At 45.7% G+C, this 19,152-nt stretch overlaps 1 protein-coding gene across 3 annotated transcripts in view; it reads left to right on the top strand.

Moving 5' to 3' along the window:
* The window catches only part of DOK5 (docking protein 5), a 154,053-nt gene extending 139,251 nt beyond the window's left edge, over positions 1-14,802 (top strand). For all 3 annotated transcript variants that reach the window (XM_045444170.1, XM_045444171.1, XM_045444172.1), the window contains 2 exons: positions 6,610-6,730; positions 14,318-14,802. In XM_045444170.1, the coding sequence (XP_045300126.1) occupies positions 6,610-6,730; positions 14,318-14,382 (186 nt within the window). In that variant the 3' untranslated portion in view covers positions 14,383-14,802. The remainder of the gene's footprint in view (positions 1-6,609; positions 6,731-14,317) is intronic.
* The last annotated feature ends 4,350 nt before the right edge of the window (positions 14,803-19,152 follow it).

Below are 19,152 nucleotides of genomic sequence, written 5' to 3'. Positions count from 1 at the left end.
GATCTTGAGCTAACGCTGCTAATAGAATGAATAAATGTGTAGAGCTGAACTCCCCTGCTGCTGGACTATCCTGGCCAATTGTGCATCTGCACATAGGCAGGTCTTTCCCCGAGGCCTTGCCTCTGCTCGTCACTTGAATAGCAAAGTGGCAGGAAGCAGAGTCTTATTACCACGTCCCCCACAGCCAGTGAAAGCCGTGTTAATTTAACCTGGACCTGGGGCTTCAGCAGGCAGCCTTGGGCTAACAGTGCTTCTCATATCCTGGGTTGATTCGGATTGCTTTCGGAGAACTAGTCCCTGCTTCCTGGGCAGAAGCGGGGTTTGTGCGTCCATCCATCCATCCGTCCGTCCACCCACTCGTTCATCCACTCATTCATCCATTCTGTATTTGTGAAGCTGCTGGAGGCCTCCGTGAGATGCTGGGGGTACAGAGCTAAAATACTTACCACCTTCCAGGAGTTTATGGTCTACAGTAGAGGTGGGCAGCTATCAACAAAACAATGAAATGCTGGAAATCAGAGCAGATCATGAGATGTCTGGAAGGAGCACTTGATGCCGTTAAGGGAGAAGAGATGTCAGGAAAATGTTGAGGGTCCCTGAGCTGACTCCTGAAGGCAAGGTAGGCACGAACCAGGTGAGAGAAGTAAGGAGATGAGGCACACACACACCACACGCAGCCCGTTTGTCCTCGGGCCCTCCTTTCACGCTTGGGATTGGACTCGCTCCCGTGCGGGCAAACGTTTAATAACACGTGCACGCGTGGGTGCACAGAGTTGGGAAGTGATACACAGAAGCGTACTATTTTAGCATGTCTCCCAAGTGGATGTAACAGTCTCAGATAACCTCAGATCACAGGTGACAGTAAAATAATCAGGAAGTGGTGGGTTTTCAGTCACACCTGTGTTACGACTCGAATAACGTGTATACACTTGTAGACGTGATTTATATCTAATTTATTTCACTGTAAGGTTATGTAACGTAATTCTTACTGATGGCTGTATTTAACGGCCAGCTCTCAAAATGCCTGAAAATGCACGAGTTGGCTTTTGCAAGCTGGTTCGAGCCAGCCCTACCGCATCATGGATTGGACCCATTCTTTCCGTCCGCAAGTGTTTACCCAGCATCCACTGTTAACCTTGTTTACCAGGCGCTGTTCTGAGAGCTGAGAATACATCAGTGAACAAAACAAATGACAAAATTCTCTCCTGGTTCTAAAATTCTGGTTTTTAGCTGCTGATCTTTTTTTTTTTTTTTTTAAGTTGATTTATTTTGAGAGAGAGAGCACGGGGGAGGAGCAGAGAGAGAAGGAGAGCGAGAATCCCAAGCAGGCTCCACACTGTCTGCGCAGAGTCCATTGTGGGGCTCAGTCCCACGACCGTGAGATCCTGACCTGAGCCAGAATCAAGAGTAGGATGCTTAACTGGCTGAGTCCCCCAGGCGCCCCTAGCCACTGATCTTCTAACGAGTCTTGGGTATATACGCACCCTGCCTTCTTCAAGCTGTACACATGACTGCCTTGCACTGACCACGTGCATTGTTCCCTGTGCCTGGGGCATATCATCCCCAGATCTGCTAGTGTGGCAGACATCCAGGCCTCTCAAGAGCCTAACATTTAGAAGCAGCAGCTAAGGATGCCTAGTGTGACCTCAGACATCCTGCAGCCCTTCTGTGGACTGAGGTAGTCTGGGAGGTGTACTAAGAATGCGGTGAATCTCAGTGACCCGGGGGAGATTACTGGGGATTAGATTGTGTGGGTGGTAGCTCCCCGAGGAATTCCTCTCTGACTGCTTCCTGTGGGCCCTCCCGCTGCTCAGAATTTTTTTTAAAATTTTTGTTTATTTTAGAGAGACAGGGACAGAGCACGAATGGGGGAGGGGCAGAGAGAGAGGGAGACACAGAATCCGAAGCAGGCTCCAGGCTCTGAGCTGTCAGCACAGAGCCCGACACGGGGCTCAAACCCACAGACCGCGAGATCACGACCTGAGCCAAAGTCAGACGCTTGACCGACCGAGCCACCCAGGCGCCCCTAAAATTTTTTTATGTTTATTTATTTTTGAGAGAGAGAGACAGAGCATGAGCAGGGGAGGGACAGAGAGAGAGGGACACACAGAATCTGAAGCAGGCTCCAGGCTCTGAGCTGTCAGCACTGAGCCCGACGCGGGGCTCGAACCCACGAACCATGAGATCATGACCTGAGCCGAAGTCGGACGCTTAACCAACTGAGCCACCCAGGCACCCCTACCTGCTGTTCAGATTTTTATGCCCCTTTCTTTCCTTTCTCAGATGTCCTCTGTCTTAGCCTTTATTGTAATGTCTTGGACAAAAATTCCTTGAGATTATAGACTGTGCCTTAAAATCAACAAGTATTTGTTGACAAGCTGAATAAATGTACTTTCCATTTATTGATCAGGCGGCCAAACCTCGTAAGCTCTGGAAAAATCAGACAAACGTTTATGAGCACATGTAAAGGCTGTTCCCCATTTTGGCAGCCGTGGTTTTAAGAGGCAGTTGGAATTTAACTAACCTTGAACTTGAATAAAGAACAAATAGGCGCCTGTCAGAAGGTCCTGAGACTCAGGTCCTGGGAAGCAGGTACTGGCTGCTACCTTGCTGTGTGAGCCCGGGTCTTAGTGTTTTGGCTTGTGAACACAGACTGGGCTAGATATTCCTGTCCTTTGATATTCCTCGACTGTATTAAATTTCCCTCATAGTTGCAGGATGCAAAATGGATGATTTGGATAATTTTTTTAATAAAGAGTTCAAGGATACCTATTTAATGGAAAAATGGGAACAAGACCGTCAGATACGGTATCTGGTTCTTCTTAAAGCACCATTTCTGTATCCATGGTGAGCTCAGATGCATTTGATAAACTGGAGAATGATTCATTCTAATATCAAAGTGTGTTGGTACAAAAAACACTTTTTTTCTAGGCAAGGAAAGCCCAGAATAGCAGGAGTGGTATTGTAACCTTTAACGGGAAAGGGGAGAGCCCTCAGTAAACTACTGCACAGACACAGCCTCTTCCAGCTACAATGTAAGAAGATAAGAAATGAGCAGAGGTGGGGGGCACCTGGGCGGCTCAGTCGGTTAAGCATCCGACTCTTGATTTCGGCTCAGGTCATGATCTCGCGGTACCTGGGTTTGAGTCCTGCATCAGGCTCTGCGCTGTCAGTGTGGAGCCTGCTTGGGATTCTCTCTCTCTCCCCCTTCCCTCTCACTCCCTCCCTCCCCCTCCCCTGCTCATGCACTTTTGCTCTCTCTCTCTCTCTTTCTGAAAGTAAATAAACATAAAAGAAAAGAAAGAAAGAAAAGAAACGAGCAGAGGCACCGAAGGCTCCAGGCAGAGAGGTGCGTCCCCACCTTGCCATATGTCTTGTTCACGTGGCCACACGTCCAGCCACGTCACCTTTTGGGTAGAGCCTGCATTCCATCTCTGTAGCCCAGCTTTCTGAATACAACATTTCTAACCAAATGTTTTTCCGTGTTTAATAACCCTTGCGTGGCCTCCAGCCTCCAAGCTGCCTCTCGGAGTAGCAAGGACTCTGGTTCGAAAACAGCGGAACGTTTTGAGGGATCTTCGCATAAACTGATTTTCCTAGCAGTTTTGCAGATGGGGAGATTTTTCCAGAAATATCCATGTTACGCTATAGAAGAAATAGCTATACTTTAAATTTTTATGGCTCGGGGTAATTTTTATTTTTTACTTCTTACTGTGAAACTCCTATGATTTTTGTAAAAGGAAAACATCAAACCGTATAAAAGTTTGAAAAAAAAAAGGGAACGAATACAATCATTCTCTCCAGACACTCGAAAGGACCCAATTTTAACTCCTCCAAAAATGTAGTGCTACTTTCCACTTCCACCTGCCGTACATGTGAGCATCCACTCATGCCCCCTGCACTGGGTGTTGAGATCAAGGCTCAGCATACCTTGCAGCAGTAAAGAATGAGGGCAGGAGCTTTCCTGACAGACATATCACCAAATGACCTCTCCCCCTTAAAGAATTGCATTGTTAAATAAGACTTTTTTTTTTCATCTTTTTTCTCCGGAGACCATGAAAATGCCCCTTTCATAAACCATGGTAATCTTTCAGAGGGTTGAGGAAGAAATAGAAAGCCAGGCTTTGTAATGTTCTCCATGAAACATGATGTTGGTGTCATTGCATTCTTGTTCCTAGATAAGCTTTCTAAAAATATAGTCAAATCATTCTGCCTGCAGAAGTATATTCACCGTGCTGTAGTGAATAATTTGAAGTGACAGAATTTTCCCAAATGTTTCCTTTATATTACATTTTCTATAATATCAACTGTGATCTCTTTTTATTAGGAAAAATCCAGTAATCAGTACCTTGGAATTCCCGGTCTTTTCCTCCCTTTATTTATGTATTTTTTTTTCATTCCATGTAAATGAGGTTGAATGTCACCAGCAGTCACTTATCAATAGGTTTCTGCTTGCTTTTGGCTCTTGCTCGTAAGCTTTGAGACGTCCACGTGTACAGAAATAGAGAAACCACCACACTAGAACTTTTCTGTCAGCTTTTTTCTCGGCTCTTTGCCCTTTTGGTCTAACAGGATGTGTTTAGGAGAAAACGTACCCATGAAACCTGGTGCGGTCAGAGTCTACCAGGGGACACATTTTGGTAATTGTCCTATTGTGATAGGACTGAGAATTCAATCCACGGCATGTAAATGCAGCACGTATAAATTAAATTACCTTCGGAATAAGTGGTGATCATCTCTTCTCAAGTTCAGTCTCATTGACTACAATGAGTTTTGGTCTCCAGAGTATGAAGCCTCCTCTTGCTTTGGCTTCACTGAATGGACGGACAGATGTTAGGGCTGGATGTCCCATGCCGATGAGGTGTGCAGAGTGGAGAGTTTTCTTTCAAAAAAAAAAAAAAAATAATAATCCCTAGGGGCTGCCTGAGTGGTTCGATCAGTTAAGCGTCTAACTCTTGATTTCGGCTCAGGTCATGATCTCACAGTTCGCGAGGGCAAGGCCCGCGTTGGGCTGTGCGCTGAGAGTGCGGAGCCTGCTCGGGATGCTTTCGCTGTCCCTCTCTCTCTGCCCCTCCCTGTCTGTGTGTCTCTCTCTCAAACTAAATAGATAAGCTTAAAATTTTTTTTTGAAGTCTTTAAATGGACCTTGTAATTCATAATGATAATACTACCCTCCATGTTTTCCTGTACCTGGTTTGTGCTAGGCAAGTGCCGAGCAGGTCCAGTGGGCAGGCATTTAATGTAACTGCCTCTCATACGAGCAGTTAAAATGACATGCCGGTAGAAAACAGTGGTCTGCAACTCACCGGTTCCTTCATGACACGATGTATAAGTGTTCCCCTTTGAGTTGATCTCCCTTCCTCTGGTTCCCAGTTGTCTAGTATGCCGTCGTGTCTCAGCTCAATTAACCAGGTCTTCAGTGGTGGAGGCTCCAGCTGCCTCCAGTTCTGCATGCTTGCAAATCATGTCCTGCCGCGTACCCTTGTGCAAATCTGTGTGTTTCTGGGCACACTTATGAGACTGAGGTGGGTTATTTGATAGCCAGGCAACTCCAGGAAATCAAACATTCGAATAGTCACTTCTTCTATTAATGTGTAATAAAACTATGCGTGATTGCATTGAAACCTGGGCTGGGATGAGAGGGTGGCTGAGGACTGCCTCCCATCCCACTCCTGCCCTTCCAGCTTGCTGTCCCCGTGCACCTGTCCTCCTACTCCACTCCTACCCGTCCCTCTGGGCCACCTTCTCTCTGAAACTTCCCTTGTAAGGTCAGTTCCCCCAGTGTGTCAGACAGGCCACCGATGACGCCCCAGGACCTGGACCAAGAGCCCCGGCTTCCCCTTTTCCTCCCTTGGTATCTGGAACAAGGTATCAGGTGCCTGGAAGCAGACAGCGTTTTGTTCTGATGCTGGGGACAGAATACCGAATTCAAATCAGCTTGAACTGAGAAGAGATCATTGGTTCCTATCACTGAGAAGTCCAGGGTTAGTTTCCAGCTTCACGTGGGGTCCAAGGTCACCCCCTTTTCTTGGCTGTCTTCCTCTGAATCAGCTCATTGGCTGGCACACTCTCTCTCCGTTACTTCAAGACAGGCTTCTTTCTGTCCTGTCTCCTGTCCTCAGCAACCTCCCAAGGAAGCCATTCATTCAACGCAACACGCATTATCGTGAACCTACCATCTGCCAGGAAACATTCTAGACCTGGGGGAGAAAGCTGTGAACAAAACAGGCAAAAACGCTTGGCTTCACCTCTACTGATGCTCTCTTTGCAAAAGTGCTGATAAATGTTCCCAGGGGTTGTGTCTTCTTGTCTTGGCTTGGGTCACCAGACCACCCCAAGAATCAATGGTGAGGTCTCCACCGTGTAACTAGATGGATTGAGCTGAGGCGGAGGGAGGTTCCCCAGAGGAAAAGGGACACACCGTTGCCAGCAGGGTGAAGAAGCGATGCTGTTCAGTAGGCAAAAACAGTAGCCGTGGCCCCCACCGGGAAGCCCTCGCTGATTTGCCCGCCAGCTGTCCATGGTCCTGACCGCTAGCCCTCCGGCTCTCTGCCAGGTGGTTTCCAGCCCCGGGGTCGCTGACGCTCCGTTTTCTTCTCTTCGCTGCAGCTCCAGATGAAGATGAGCCAGCGGGCTGCCTCGCTGAGCACCATGGCGCCTCTGCCCCGCAGCGCCTACTGGCAGCACATCACGCGTCAGCACAGCGCCGGGCAGCTCTGCCGCCTGCAAGGTAAGCGCGGGGCCGGGGGCAGGCGGTGCATCTGGCCTCTGCGCAGGGGGCTCGGCCGGGCCGGCTGCCCGCTTCCTGCCCGAGCCGGGGTCCCCCGTCGAGGCCTCACTGCCGGGCGCGTACTCTGTCACCGCGCAGAGTCTTGGGCCCTCGACACCAGAGGTCCGTGTGGGCAAGAGGGCTGGCGTCCACGCTGCGAGAGGTGGTCTAGGGCGCTGAGCGCGAACGGCATCAGCATCCCTCGGGAGCTTGCTAGCGTGCAGGTTTGCAGGCTGCTCCCGGGACCTGCAGAATCGGGAGCTGTGAGGTCAGGGCCCAGCCGTCTGTGTGTCATCAAGCCCTCCAGGCGACTCTCATGAGGGCCCGAGCTTTGCAACCATGTGCTGCTGGAAAGGGACGCACCGGGGTCCGGGTCCTGGGTTCTAGTTCTGCCGGCACGCTCAGCACATCTCAACACATCCTGTCTTCCGGAAAGTGGTCTTAGAAGCAGGATACAGAATAATCCAGGGAGGGGACAATGGGAGCAATTAGGGGAAAAAAAAAAATCAGACATTTCTTATCTTTTCAAATGTAGTTTTTATGTTTTATAGTATATAAGAATACCTGGTGCCTATGGAGCTTTTTAGGTTTATTTTATTTACTTTGAGAGAGAGAGCGAACCAGTAGGGGAGGGGCAGAAAGAGGAGGAGGCAGAGGATCCAAAGAGACTCTGTGCTGACAGCAGAGAGCCCGACACGGGGTCGAACCCATGAACCATGGGATCATGACCTAAGCTGAAGTCAGACGCTTAACGACTGAGCCTCCCAGGTGCCCCTGCATATTTCTAAAAAGTAAATAGGTCTATGTGGAGGGGTCCCTGCTGAAGAACTTTCCATGATGAGCTGGAAGATCCCAGAACGTTGAAGGGCGTGTGCTCGACGGCAGAAATGTTCTGTGCAGAAATGGGCTGAATAAATGAATGTAAGGACAAATGAATGACCACAGAAAACAGTGGCCTCGGCCGTAAATGGCGCTGTTTCGTCATCACTCAGCCTTCCTTTTAGCCCTTCTCAGTGGCCATATCCCGAGTGCCTATGTGAGTGACTGCCCCGTAAGTAACTGATAAATGTGCTTACTTTCCAGAACATACCCACAGAGAGAGGGTTGGGTTAGATCAGGTTGTCAGAAAGACCATTGTTCCCATATCATGTTCAGAAATTTCTGCAATATGGGAATTACGTCATGAGCATTTTTCTCCTATCATACCTCTTATACTATCGCTCAATTTTATGCCATCTCTTCTACTTAAATAAATTTATTTTTGTAAAGAAAATTGTATTTTACTGCCTTCATACTATTATAGCAACTGGCTATATGTATTTTTAAAATACGATAAATAAATAGCAGTTATTGAAAGTTTGAAAGAAGTATGCATAACATACATGTACACAGAGCTATTGAATTGCTTTGGAACTTGACTTTCCCTACCCTTGCCAGGAGGATCTTTACCCAAAAAAATATGTCTTTAGATTCTATGTGCCTGGAATGTAAAATAGAGTCGAGAACCAAAGTGATGTAGGCTTCATAGGGAGGAAATTGGGAGGTGATCTTAGTTCTTGTGATACGGTGTGGGAATTTGAGAAGTCAGTTTGCATCAAAGTTGATGTATCTCGGGGTTTCCCTAGATGAGTGTGTTTGCAAAGATGCGCTGAGAGTGAGGACGTCCTGAACACTTACTTGGGATGTGTTGGAAGTTTTAGTATTTATTAGTGAACATCCCAGAGCTTAAGAATCCTCGGGACATAGAATATACTCACCTTTCTATCTGTAACTAATCTAACTATCCTTGACCAAAATGAATAGTCATTCATCAGAAAGGATAAAGCCCAAGGGTCTTATCAGGACCCTGATTGTGTAATAATACTTTAAAACATCTTTTTAGGTTAAAAGAGGATGTTGTAGATGCTGTTACCCACTGTTAGTATGCTCTTAGAGTATACACGAGTATTCCGACAATGTCTGCATCTGGTTACTATGAAGAAAATGGCTTTATTTACAGGATACAGACACATTTTTTTTCAACGGCAACAAAATTTGCAAATTTACTTGCGTGCAAAAAGCCCGTATTATGGTTGGAGGGCCATGCTCCGCTCATGGGTCTGGGATGATTGTCAAAGACGAGTAATCCACTAATTCCAAAATAATAGATAATAGTGATAATGTTACCTCTGGAAGCAGAGCAGAACAATACAAGGCATCACAGCAAAGAAAGAAGTTTGCATTCTTTGAGAAGTTCCTGTTATTTTGTATCAAAACCAGCATGCCGCAAATCCAATAACTCGTCGCAATTAAACTTGGGTTTATTCCCTTTATTATTAGGTTTATTATTAATTATCCCCATCCTCCATCACTCAAAAGTAATGAGGTATTACTGTAAAATTAGGTTCAAATTTCTTGGTATAGATTTTTCAAGGAACCCAGGAATCGTAGTTACAAAACAGCAATTTGAAGATAGTGATGACGTGGCTTCTAATGAAATTGATGCCAGTCATGAGAATGAATACCGCAGATTTTCTGCACACAGAGTGGATTATCCAGCTTTGTATTGATAACCTATACGGTTTTGAAGATGATAGTTAAAACCTCCGTTGTCCGCTTTTTGTTACATAGTGTGATCTTCACTGAACACACACATTTCCGTTTGAGTTCTTGCAGTTTTCCTGTGTGGCGTACTTGGTGAAATATCCTGCTATCTTATACTATCTGTGTGGGTGAAAGTGGCGTTGCAACTGCTTCAGAATTATTTGGGGTTTTTTGGCTTTGTGTTTTTGTAACAGTTACTCGAGCAGCCTGTTTGCTTTCACATACTTCCGTTACAAGTGTTTTGTTTTGATACTTCGTTTGTACCAATGTTCACTGAGAGATTTCTTCGCCTGCGGGTTCTGTGTCGATGTGTCTATTTTATCTTTGAGTCACCACTACTCTCTGAGATACAGTACCAACATATGGTCTGTGTGTAGTGTGGGACTCAGTTTACCAGTAATGTGTTACCTTAAGTTGTTTTTTCTGTCAGACTGCCTAAAATTGATCTTGCTTCTCCAAGGTGGTCAGTTACGTGAAAAATAGGATGAGTTCATCTATCGTTTCACCTCTTCCTCCCATCTTCCTCCTTCCCTTTCTCCCACCCCTGGATTAAAGCTGAAACTGGGGAAAAAAATCATGACACCATTACCCTGTTGCCTGAGGTTACATGGCACATCATTTCTTCTTGTTTTGATGGTACTTATGAGCTGTGATTCCTCTGGCCGGCTCATTTGCCTGAACATATGTCAGGATGACTTTTCCTGTGGTCTGGAGGTCAGTCTTGGAAAGCACCTAGACCCTTATGGGAGAATTTGCCCGTCAGGTTGGAGAATTTGCCCGTCAGGTTGGAGAATTTGCCATTTCCTCTCCAAATTTAGTCCTACAGAGCCACCTGCTGGTTGGTTTTGGAATTGTTCTCTTATCCTTGCTGTCTTAGGTGGGGAAGAGGTGCTGACTTTGACCCATGCTGGGCGTATGAAGCCATATTTCATCCACTATCACTGCTTCTCCTGCCCCATTTCTAATTTTCACATAGAATTTCCCTTCTAGGGTTGAGCATGTACAAAATCAACACGTAAAAGAGGTTTATCATGAACACTGGAAGAAATTTAAGAAAGAAGCGTTCAGCAAGTTGAACGCTGGGTGCGCAGGATTCTTTCAGGAGCGCGTCGCATAACAGAACCACAGAGTGGTGTTTTCCCAATTGTGGTCTGTGGAGTACTCACCCGGCTGGAGATGGCCCTTTCCCAAACTAGTGCTGTGGTCCAGTAAGTTTGGGGAAAATGCTACATGTTCAGGGACATTCTCCTTTTTTAGAGATTAAGAATGCCAGTCTCTATTTTCAAGATTTTGAGATGTCCTGCCATGAAGAGTCTGTTTAATCTTGTTGAAACCAGGGCTCGGCAGACTTATTTGAACGTGAAACCTCTTCTCTCCTTTTTTATATAAGCGAACATTAACATACCACCAGTCAAGTGCTAGATTTGTTCCTCACAAGGCAGACGCGACACACTGAATGAGTATTTTTTTATGAAGATACCCTTTCTTGAAGGCCTGCTGTATTGAAGGCTTTGCACTGAGTTCCTATCATACATGATCTTAGTCCTTAAAACAGCCATTCGAGAGTATATTATTCTCGTCTGCAACTAAGCAACTAAGAATTTGAAGGGTTAGTAGTGGGGTCCAAGGTCACCCAACTGGTAAGTGAGGTCTTTGTTTTTCTATTCATTCACCCACTCACTCTCTCGTTCAGTCGGTGAGTGTTCTTGGAGCATCGGCTCTATGCCAAGCACTGTGCTAGGTGACGGGGACACACAGGCTGCTAGACAGGCATGCTTCTGCCCTCCTAAAGCCGAAAGCCTAACGGAGTCACGGGCAATAATTACACAAATGTATTTAATATCAAATTTGGTCACATTGAAAAGAAATGTTATCTGTCATGGAGAGTGGTGAAGCAGGGTTATTGGTCTGGGAACGATCAGAAGACAAGAGGGGCTTCTTTAGGTAGGGCATCCGTCACAGGGGCCTGTAGCATTACCTCGAGACCTGCAGTCTGAGGAAAAGCAGCCATTCTGCAGTCCAGGGAAAAGATTCTCCATAGGGAGTTCAGCAAGTGCAAAGGTCCTGAGACAGAAATGAGCCGGGGCAGAGACCAAAATGGAAGCAGTGTGGCTGGTGCCTAAGGGGCGGTAGGAGACAGCAGGTGAATCAGCTTCCGTGGGTGCCCTTCACCTCAAAGTTACCCTCCTGGGAATCTTTAGCCTCACTCCTGAGGGGCTCCATGACTCAATATCTCCTGAATCCTTTTGCTGCAATTGCCTTGAACGATAGCATCACTTGTTTAAAACCAAGAAAAAAATAGGCATGCAACTCATTTATCAGATTTGACTTTCGGTTATTTCAGGAAATCACAGGTTGGCACCAAATGTTTGCATCACACTGTACCGGGCATCCGGCATGTTGCCTCATCTGGTTCTCCCGGCAGCAGTTTGATTTGGCAAGAGCCAAACGGAGGACAGTGTTCTCCATTTCAGTCACCGCGGAACCCGAGACCCTTAGAGGTCAAGTACTTGCTTAAGATCGCGTGGCTAGTGGAGGGAGGGACTGGCATTAAAGCTCCTTTCTTTTTTCGTATATTCTTACCCGGGAGAAGAAATCCTGCCGCCATGACCGTTTCCAAGGCACATACCATACAATGGAAACAGGTCCTCCAGAGGATTGATTCCAGCCCGTGCAATTTACCTATTTAAGGATGTAGGTTCCCAGAGCAAGTGGCAAGTCAGCATTGTTTTTTTCCATCTTAATTCTAACGTAGTCACATACGTGGTATGTGCATCGGTTAAGAAAAGGTAGATTAATATCTGAACACGTGTCAAAAGGCAACAAATAAATGAAGGTCTCGAACTCTCATGTCTCTCTGGGCCAGGGAGGACGCGCAAACAGCGGGACAGGGCACAGGTGGGTGTGGGTTGGTCCCTGGTGAATCACAGCGACCCTGGGGCAGAAGATGGGCCCAGCGTGTTTTCCAGTTTTACAGGAGAACAGAGAAATCGGCACCTTTACAGAACTTTTGAAGTTATTTGAATAGTGACAGTCAATTCCCAATGTGTTATGACCGGTGCAGGCCAGAGAACATGGGCCCAGATGGGGTCTGCAGGCCAGTACCAGCTCATGATCTTTGTGTGAACCGCAAAAATGTGGGACAGGTGACTCCACCACCTGCCTTTAAAACCAGCGTTCACTTAGCCAGCGTGATAGAAGCTGCAGGGGTTTCACTACAATCTGACCCCAGGTGAACACTCTGAGCCCTTTCATTCAAACTTTTAGAGCCTAAGGAGCCACAGATGAAGGTTCGGGAAGGGCTTTGTACTTGATTTGAGTTTTGCGTTGATACTGTTTGTGTGCTGTCTGCTTCCCTTGGGAATTTTTATCAAACTGTGACAAAGACGTACCAGGATGTTCACCTGTCGCACTCAAACTCACTGAGTAATCTCTGCACCCGACATGGGGCTTGAACTCATGACCCTGAGATCAAGAGTCCGATATTCCACCGCCTGAGCCGGCGAGGTGAGCCCATAGTATCCAAACTCATCGGCACAGTTTCTCTATGTGACAGCGTGCGCACACGCGTATACTGGAAAGAAAATAGAATCTGTGTTCAAAATGGTCAGGAGGTTGGAAGAAACGATCTCTTGGGATTTGGGATGTTTTAATAGTCAAGCTGCTCTAATCATAACCACTGCTGTTGTGTACCAGTGACTGTATGACTATAGATTTCCTTACGGTCCTGATTTGAGGCTTGCCAATATCTGAGTCCATGACTCATGTCCGAAAGGTTCTGACTAGGTCTGACGGAGGTCAGGGCCCTTGTGACAATGCTCTGGACGGTGCACTCAGCCATGTGCCACATAAACCTTTTTGCTTGGCACAGTATTTGAAAACAGCATTGTTTTAGGGGCCCCGGGATGGCTCAGTCAGTGAAGCGTGTGACTTTAGCTCAGGTCAGGATCTCGCGGTTGGTGAATTCGAGCCCCGCGTTGGGCTCTGTGCTGACAGCTCGGAGCCTGGAGCCTGCTTCGGGTTCTGCGTCTCCCTCTCCAGCGGGGCATGGGTGCTCCATGTAGCCGCAGCCCTGTTGCTGTGTGACCCGGGCTGGACCCGGGCTCTGCTCCTGCTCAGAGCTGCTCCATAGCCAGCAGCGTGAATTTCGCAGCTTGCGGTAAAACCTCTAGCCAGCAGATGGCAGTGAAACCTCTCGTTTGTATAAAACCAAGCGCCCTGTCCAAGGGGACTGGCAAACGGGTGGCCTGCCGGCCAAACCACCCGGTCTGCTGTCTGTTGTCGTTCACGAAGTTTTGCGGGACATCCGTGCCCATTTGTCACGTATTCACCGGGTCGCTTTTGTTGAGTGGCTGCAGTGAGACCATACGGTCTGCAAAATCTGAAATATCTAGTATCTGGCCCTTTATAGAGAAAGTTGGCCAGCCCCTGTCGTAGGTCACAAAGGCTGCTGACAGTGGCCCTTGGAGCTGCCTTCGTGACTTCTTCGCTTTTCTTGGTTTGGAACCTACACCTGAAATAATAAAGCCTGTGTGGATTTTAGGGAGTCCTGATAAAAAAATTTCCTAAGTATAAATATAATATTGCCTTATTTCTGATCAGGTTTCCAAAGAGTGCCTACACAAAAGATTTCCTAGTCCTATGATTCTTCGCATTTCCTTTAAATACCCCGAATATAGGGGATGATGAAAAATTTTAAAGATTAAGGAGGAATGTCACCGCTAGCGGTCTGATCACAGCTCAGTGCAAAGACCACATGCAAATGATATGGTAATCATGAAGTCTCTCCTGACTCTTATTTGCATATCACTGTGAGTGGCCTCTGGAGAAAAAAGTCCTATGTTGCATATCACTTGCTTCTGTTATATAGAAACTTGTCGCTAGCTAATTTGGTCGGGGGCTTTCTTGAAATGTAACTGCCGTTTTTAAATTCCTTTTTTTTTTTTTTTTTTTTTTTTGGAAAAGATGTTGCCAGCCCTCTGAAGCTTCATCGAACAGAGACTTTTCCTGCCTACCGGTCTGAGCACTGACACGAGCTGCCCAGAGTGGTTGTGGGACGCACCTGGGATGTGTCAGCCACCGCAGATCCTCGAGGCGGCAAGATGACAGCGAGGGAGACCACGAAGGAAAGAATCTGAAAGTCCCCGGCTGATCGTGTGGTCATTGGGAAACGGCAATGCAATATTTGTCTTTTTCTTTCTTTTTTTTTTCTTTTTTTAAAAAATCTTAGCGTGATTGAAACATGCTCTATAGATTTCGACTTCTCGTTCCCCCTCTTACAGCTGGACAGAAAGGAGTCAATGCCGCAAAATGATTTTCTATCGTAGATACTGTGTCCCTTCCACTTCCTCTGAATCTATCCTTTTGTGGATTCTTGTGATTTCCCTTCTGAGTGTTTCAGTTGTATGACAGTCAGTACTGACAATAAAATGGCTCTTCATTATTTGTTATTTGCTGATACTGTATTCCTCACTTATTAATGCTACGGCTCCGGTTAACTACAGGAAGTTATTTTTTATTATATTACCGACACGTGAAATCAGCGCTTTGACCTGACTCCTACCTGTGAGGTGAAGAAATATCTTCAAAGGGCCCTTTAGCATTCTCTACGGGGTTATCATGTTGCTCTCGCGTGATCTTCCTCCAATCACCCACCTCCGTTTTTTAAAAGCCTTTGTTTTATTTGGAGTACCTTCATAAAACATTTTAAAATAAAAGAACCTTCTTCACCCCCTATGTTCTTTGGATTCTGGCTATTTGGTTTTCTCTTACGTTTCCAGTGTTTATGAAGGTATGTGAATATCTTCCTTACGAGCCATGAGCGTGGCCTGGCATTGCATTTGACGTCTGTGCAACCGTTTACACGTTTGCCCACTCATTCACAAAGCTGGTCTGCACTGAGCATCCTCCAGTTCCAGATGCTGTGCTAGATAGAATCCAGGGGTACAGGGATAAAGAGATATGCGGGCCCTGTCACCAAGGACTTCAAGCGCATAGGAGTATGACAAGGAAATAAAGTTGCAGTTGTAACACAGGGTGACATCTGCTAAATGGGTCCCCAGTGGGCCGTGTGCCTCTGAAGAGACGGTCATTCTAGTCCCCAGGCTTTCCCCCTGGGAGCTTCGAGGTGGGAATTAAATCCCGGGAGCTCCCGAGGCTGGAATGGCTATGACTGCATGGGAAGCGGGGTTCTGTGTATCTCGGTCACCACTCTGTCGTCAGTAGTGTTCCCTGATAGAGTGTAGGGCATCGATTAAGTTTGATACACAATGACTGTTCTTTTAGTGTAAGTATATCCAAAACATTGCATGAGATGTCATTACACGAAAAATGGCTCATTGCATATCTTAGACTGAAATTTGTTGGGATGGTCCGAATTTTTCTGTGCTAAATCTGGCAGTCCTGTTTCCCAGGCACGAGAACTGTGCCTTACACATAGCTCACGCTTGAAAAATATGTGATGATTGACTGGGTGGTTGAATAAACTCCTATCCTGGGGATAGAATTCTTTCTACGAGGGGAGGCAAGTTATTATCGATTGTATACTTTCTCAGTGCCAGGTGCTGAGGTAGGCCCTGCTAAAATTATTATTTTCCCTGGAAAATCCTATCCTGTATTTTCTAGGGAAAGATGTGAATTTTACTCAACACCAAGCAAGGGCCAGAAAAAGATTCACTTTGATTTGTGCTTCCTCCGAAACGTGCATAATTTCCCCAAATGGAGATTGACCAGTGAAACCCCAAAGGCCCTGCTAAAATGCAAGTTTGCCGAGCTAGATTCCCAGTTGGATCTGAGTTAGTTGGGATCTCCAAGGACGCTGCTGGTTAGGATGTGTTTGTCTCAGAGGTGGGGAAACACTGGGAGGGGGAGGAGGGTTAAATTCAGCCGAGGATTAATTAGTGGGTTAGGGACACGTAAGTGACTTCGTGCTTTGTTGGGGTACGTGTGTGTTCTGTGTTGTGTGTGGCTGCTTTTCCCATTACATTAGCTCATCTGCCTTCTCCCAGGTAGATTCATATTCATCTTTTTAAAATTTGGTTCGCCACACACATTTGAGCATTCCCTCACCGTTTGTGGTCCTTACTCTAGCTGGCTTTTGTTTTATTTTCCTCTTCTCCCAAAACTGTCTCGTAAGAAGTTCTCCCTGGTTCCCAAGGTCTCGGCTGCCAACATGGGGGCTTAAGTGGAAGAAGGAGATAAAAGGAACGGAGTTAAATAATTATAATTTTAATGAAGTCGGAGTTCCTGGAGCACGTCTAAAGCTAATGAGTGTGTAAAGAAATGTTGCTGAATGTAGTTAACTAAAAATCAGAACCTCCTTTAGGACTTAATTTGTTTTTCTTTTTTTAGAGAAAGAGTGCAAGTGGAGAGAGGGGCAGAGGGAGAGAGAGAATCTTAAATAGCCTCCACACTCAGCGTGGAGCCCCCCAAGTGGGACTCGATCCCACGACCCTGGGACCATGACGTGAGCCAAAATCGAGAGACGAACATTCAACTGACTGAGCCAGCCAGGAGCCCCTAGGACTTTTGGAAAATGAAATATATTGACAAAAAAAAAAAAAAAAAAAAAAGAGAGAGAGAGAGAGAGTTCTGTTAGGTTATCCTAATGCTTATTTATTGTCAAGCACTATTATTCTAAGTGCTTTACTTGTATTCTCTTATTTAATCTCCACAACAGGTCCATGAGGTAAGTATAATTTTTGTCCCCATTTTATAGATGGGGAAACTGAGTCTTAAGGAGCCTGAGTCATCTAAATAATATGCCCAAGATCTCTTAGCTTTGCTAGGAGGTGAAGAGGCGTGTTAAAATTTTCAAGTTTATTTGCAAAACAGAACAAAAAATCTTTTCAAGTTTATTTGAGCAAAATTTGTTGGAATCGGGTGGCACCAAGCCAAAGGTGATTAGAGGTGCTCCAGACACAGGACCTGGCAAGAGGTTTTTATAGACAAGATGTGGAAGCAAAGCAAGGAAATTATCTGATTGACTCTGGCTTAAGTGGTTGTTTTATTTGAGAAAGCTGCTTGTGATTGGCTGTTCTTAAACATTTCATTTCCTCGGAGTCCCATGCATTGACTCTGGCTTACAATTTGGTTTGCTTATGTTTTGGTTTGCTTACGGAGGCTACCAGGACCCTAGTGCCCTCCTGGTTTAATTACTTTAATAGCCACTAAATGGTCCATTCACATTGGAACCCAGATATTCTGATTCCTGAGCCAGCTGTATCAATCCCTAACACATGCTGCACACTTTTCTTTAAAGGGCCAGAAGATAATTTTTTTTTTTTTTTTTTTTTTTTTTTAGTGTTTGTTTATTTTTGCGAGAGACAGAACCAGGGAGGGGCAGAGAGAGAGAGACAGAGGGAGACACAGAATCCGAAACAGGCTCCAGGCTCCGAGCTGTCAGCACAGAGCCCGATGCGGGGCTCGAACTCATGAACTGTGAGATCATGACCTGAGCTGAAGTTGGAGCTTTAACCGACTGAGCCACCCAGGCACCCCTACTGGGCCAGAATATAAATATTTTAGGCATATGGTCTCTGTTTTTGCTGTATTGCGAAAGCAACCACAGATAATACCTAAGCAGATAGGCATGGCTGTGTGCCAATAAAACTTTATTTACAAAAGCCAAACAAACAGCAGGCTGGATTCGCCCACACTGTAGTTACCAACCCTTACTCCGGGTCCTAAGAACCTCAAATACTCCCTCTTATTAGTTTCAAGTTTAGAACAGAACATGAGAGATTTAAACACTTTAATCTCAGGCCTTAATAAGGGAAGTAATTATTTGAAATGATTTTTCTTTGCCTAATCTCTAACCCAGGTGATGAACATACCGGGAGCTTTTTCAAAACGGTGGTGGATTTGTACATGATTGAAACTATATTCTAAAGCACTCTTGCCAACATTGGACATGAACTAAATCTGGAGATGAAGCCACAGAATTCTTCTTAGACACAGTTGTTGCTTTCTGCTTTAATTACATACTAAGAAAAGCAACATTTTTGGGGTGGGAGGTGTTGGGGGGGGATCAGAGAGTAAATTGCATATTCCCCTTTGCATGCGGGGGGCTAGTGCTATAAAGATCTTTTACTCAGATTCAGGCAGAATAATGTAGTAGCTAGTCGAATGCTTGCTAGACTAAGCCTGGGTTTCTGAAATTCATTCATTCATTTACCAAGTGTTTATTCAAAACCGTCCTGGGCGTGCCAGGCTGTCTGTTGTAGTTGCTGGAAATAGCTTGAATGAAACCAGAGCAGTGTACCTGGTCTGATGAGCTCAAAATATTTCACCAGTAGCTCAGCAAACAGAACGAAGCCAAAGACAGTGTAGATTTGCATACAGTGACATTTTATAATTCCATTTGGGGACAGTCTTAACTTTGAGGGGGGAATACTGTATCGACTACTACTAACCCTTGGATAACATAGATTTGAACCATGCGGGTCCACTTATATGTGGATTTTTTAATATAAATCCAGTACAGCACTGTAAATGTATTTTCTTTTACAATTTTCTTACCATTTCTTGCTTTATTACCTTGCTTTATTGTAAGAATACCGTGTATTTTCTCACACAAAGTATGGGTTAATTGACTATGTTATTGGTAAGACTTCTAGTCAACAGTAGGCTGTTAGGCGTTAAGTTTTGGGGGAGCCAAAATTTATACTCAGATTTTCAACTGAGTGGGGGTCAGTCTCCCTTCCTCCTGTGTTGTGCAAGGGTCAACTGTACTAACAGTCTCTTCTTCCCTGTGGTCCCAGGACAAATACACCCATTTTCAGATTTCCAGCCAACTCAAT

Source organism: Leopardus geoffroyi, chromosome A3 (genome assembly GCF_018350155.1).
Source record: "Leopardus geoffroyi isolate Oge1 chromosome A3, O.geoffroyi_Oge1_pat1.0, whole genome shotgun sequence".
NCBI lineage: Eukaryota > Metazoa > Chordata > Mammalia > Carnivora > Felidae > Leopardus > Leopardus geoffroyi.
This window is presented reverse-complemented; position numbering and strand designations above follow the sequence as displayed.